General features: G+C 34.9%; 1 protein-coding gene across 1 annotated transcript; it reads right to left on the bottom strand.

The window, feature by feature from the left end:
• Positions 1-1,156: 1,156 nt before the first annotated feature.
• LOC121265588 (embryo-specific protein ATS3B-like) lies at positions 1,157-2,258 on the bottom strand. Its single transcript, XM_041169269.1, has 3 exons — positions 1,925-2,258; positions 1,635-1,742; positions 1,157-1,463 (listed from the first exon to the last, which is right to left on the bottom strand). The coding sequence occupies exons 1-3, from the start codon at positions 2,051-2,053 to the stop codon at positions 1,203-1,205; spliced, it is 498 nt and encodes a 165-aa protein (XP_041025203.1). The 5' UTR covers positions 2,054-2,258; the 3' UTR covers positions 1,157-1,202.
• Positions 2,259-2,525: the final 267 nt, after the last annotated feature.

The following is a 2,525-nucleotide window of genomic DNA, read 5'->3' as shown; positions in this document are numbered from 1 at the left end:
CACATAAAAAAATTCATCTTTTAATGATGGACTTTATTATTTTTCAAGAGAAGTGTGTAAAGCTACGTATCCTTAACATAAAAGAAATCAATTTGTACAATCCTAAAGTGCATAAATTCACCGTACTTTTGAAGAAATTTTAATTATAAATTTGATACTCACTAGAAAAAAAATTCATTTTTTAATAATGAACCTTATTATTTTTTTTAAAAATAATTGCGTGAAGCTACATATATATATATATCCTAAAACTATATTTAGCATTAGTATATAGTATATAGACCTCCCAATACTCTCATGAGTTTTAAAAAAACGTGGATTTTGATAGTTTAAAGCGGAAGGAAATTTAGAGATATATGGAAGAAGCTGACTAAATGTTTGCAACTTGAAGAGCTCGAGGAAGCTACAGTTACAGCAAGACTACTATGGTCCAGAAGGAATGAAGTCATCTATGGCAAGGCATTTAGACACCCAACGACACTGTCTCAAGCGGCTAAAGATGAAGTTCAGGCTTATAGAAATGCTAACTGCCAGGTTAATACAGCATAAAACAGAATTGCTCAACCCCAGGTTCAAAGGACATGGGAGAAACCAAATGAGGGAGTCTATAAAATAAACTGGGATGCTGCCACAAAATTTTCTGAATGAAGGATTGGCATTGGAGTGATTGCTAGTGATTCCCAAGGGCAGGTGATTGGCACATTACAAGCTCCCAGATTAATGAACTGTGTTTCATTCACTGCAGAAGCCTATGGTTTTCTGTTAAGTACTGCACCTTTTTGCAAAGAGACGGGGCTGTCAAAAGTTATATTTGAAGGGGATGCTATGCAAATTGTATCCATGGCAAACAAGGCTGAAACAAATTTGAGCTTAGATGGTCTAATGATTGCAGATGCCAAATGAGTATTATCAGCTCTCAGATCATGGTCTGTTGTTCATACAAATAGAGAGACTAATATAGCAACACATATTTTGGCAAGGGTTGGGTTAGATTTTGTAGAAGACAAGTATACGTTGGAAGAAATTCCATCATATATTCAATCCACTGTATTAAGTGATTTGATGTAATGTCTTCTGTTATCAATGAAATTAAAAATCAAAAAAAAAAAAAAAAAAAAAAAAAAAAAAAAGGAAGAAGGGAAAGACAAATCGCTTAATAACTCGACAGACAAGGTGTATTTATCCCATTTTACATTGTTTAATTAGGTGGAGGCCGAAGCTGCACTGCAACGATTGAAGCCGAACCAAACACCATTAGGAATAAAAGTGTTGTAATAGAACGTGACAGACTTGGTGTAATAGCCATAGATTGTCACAGTCTCTGGTTTCCAGCCATCGATTCCACTCCTGTAAAGGTAGACATAGCAGATCTGGTGTGCGCATGGTCCCAGTACCTCAAAAGTATCTGTAGAGCACCGCTCAAACGTTTTGGTGGATGGATCGTCAAGCCTTTGTACATAAACCTACGTGCATGCGAGCATATCCGACGATCATAAATTAAAGCAGGTTGTACAATATTAATTATAATTGAGCAAATTTTAAGAAACTCAAATCGATATAATTATTATTCTGTAGCTGTAATAACTGTTCAAGTTTGCATGCATGCAAAAGAGTGCAAAGTAAAGAAGAAGAACCTGATTTCCATAAGCATCACCAAATGCAAGACTAATTTGATCCCTTGTATATGTGGTTGACGAGCAGCTTGTCTTTATAGATACCGTGTAAGAACAGCTCCCTGCATTCTGAAACCAATTTATTTATTTTAGAAAAATATGCTATATATTAGAAGTTTTTTCCGAAAAACAGATCTGAGATTTTCTTGACAGAAGTTTTTTAATCTCTCATCCCGGAAAGAAACGATCTGATTCTCTCCCTCTCTGTACAGAGAATTGATTGCAGAAGTAATAATTTTTTGTTTTCATACCTGGGTATTAATCATGTTGATCTTGAAATATCTGAACTGCTCAGGTCGGGGAACATCTGGTTTGGCTTGTGGCCTTGAGGAGAAGAGGAAGGCAAAGAGAAGAAAGAATAGGGTAGAACCTTTGGTCATTTCCTTCAATTTTTTAGCTTAAAACCCTAAGGCTACTATTCTCAAGAGTGCTGACAATACTCGGAGAAGAAGACGATGATCAAGGGAGATTCCAAAGATGTATATTATTCTGTAGAGCTTTCTGGCAATAGAGAAGAAATAAAAAACAGGAAGTACTCTTGTTTTCTTTGAGGCTGTTTCAGAAACACGTTTGAGGATTGACACAGTTTTGGGTAGGCGTGGCAAATTGTTTAGGAAGTTCCCAAAAAAACATGAAATTCTGCGTCTATCAATCCCACGTGTAGTATTTATGCATTTCCACCTTTCCTTACTTTTTGTCTGCCATATTTTTTTTTAATTAATGACGTGAAATTACAACCAAAAAAAAAAAAAAATTCAAACCAATCAATACGATGCATAAAAATAAATTAATATATAATGGATCGAAGGATCGATTTAAAGAGTTAAAGCAACTTTCATGCAATTTTATTAA

The sequence above is a fragment of the Juglans microcarpa x Juglans regia genome, chromosome 5D (genome assembly GCF_004785595.1).
Source record: "Juglans microcarpa x Juglans regia isolate MS1-56 chromosome 5D, Jm3101_v1.0, whole genome shotgun sequence".
NCBI classification, from domain to species: domain Eukaryota; kingdom Viridiplantae; phylum Streptophyta; class Magnoliopsida; order Fagales; family Juglandaceae; genus Juglans; species Juglans microcarpa x Juglans regia.
This window is presented reverse-complemented; position numbering and strand designations above follow the sequence as displayed.

Excerpts from the sequence above, each read along its gene's own strand:
- LOC121265588 (XM_041169269.1), bottom strand. The coding sequence starts at position 2,053 with ATGACCAAAGGTTCTACCCTATTCTTTCTTCTCTTTGCCTTCCTCTTC. Across the intron at positions 1,743-1,924 it reads TCAACATGATTAATACCCAG|AATGCAGGGAGCTGTTCTTA; the intron begins GTATGAAAACAA and ends AATTGGTTTCAG. Across the intron at positions 1,464-1,634 it reads GTGATGCTTATGGAAATCAG|GTTTATGTACAAAGGCTTGA; the intron begins GTTCTTCTTCTT and ends GCATGCACGTAG.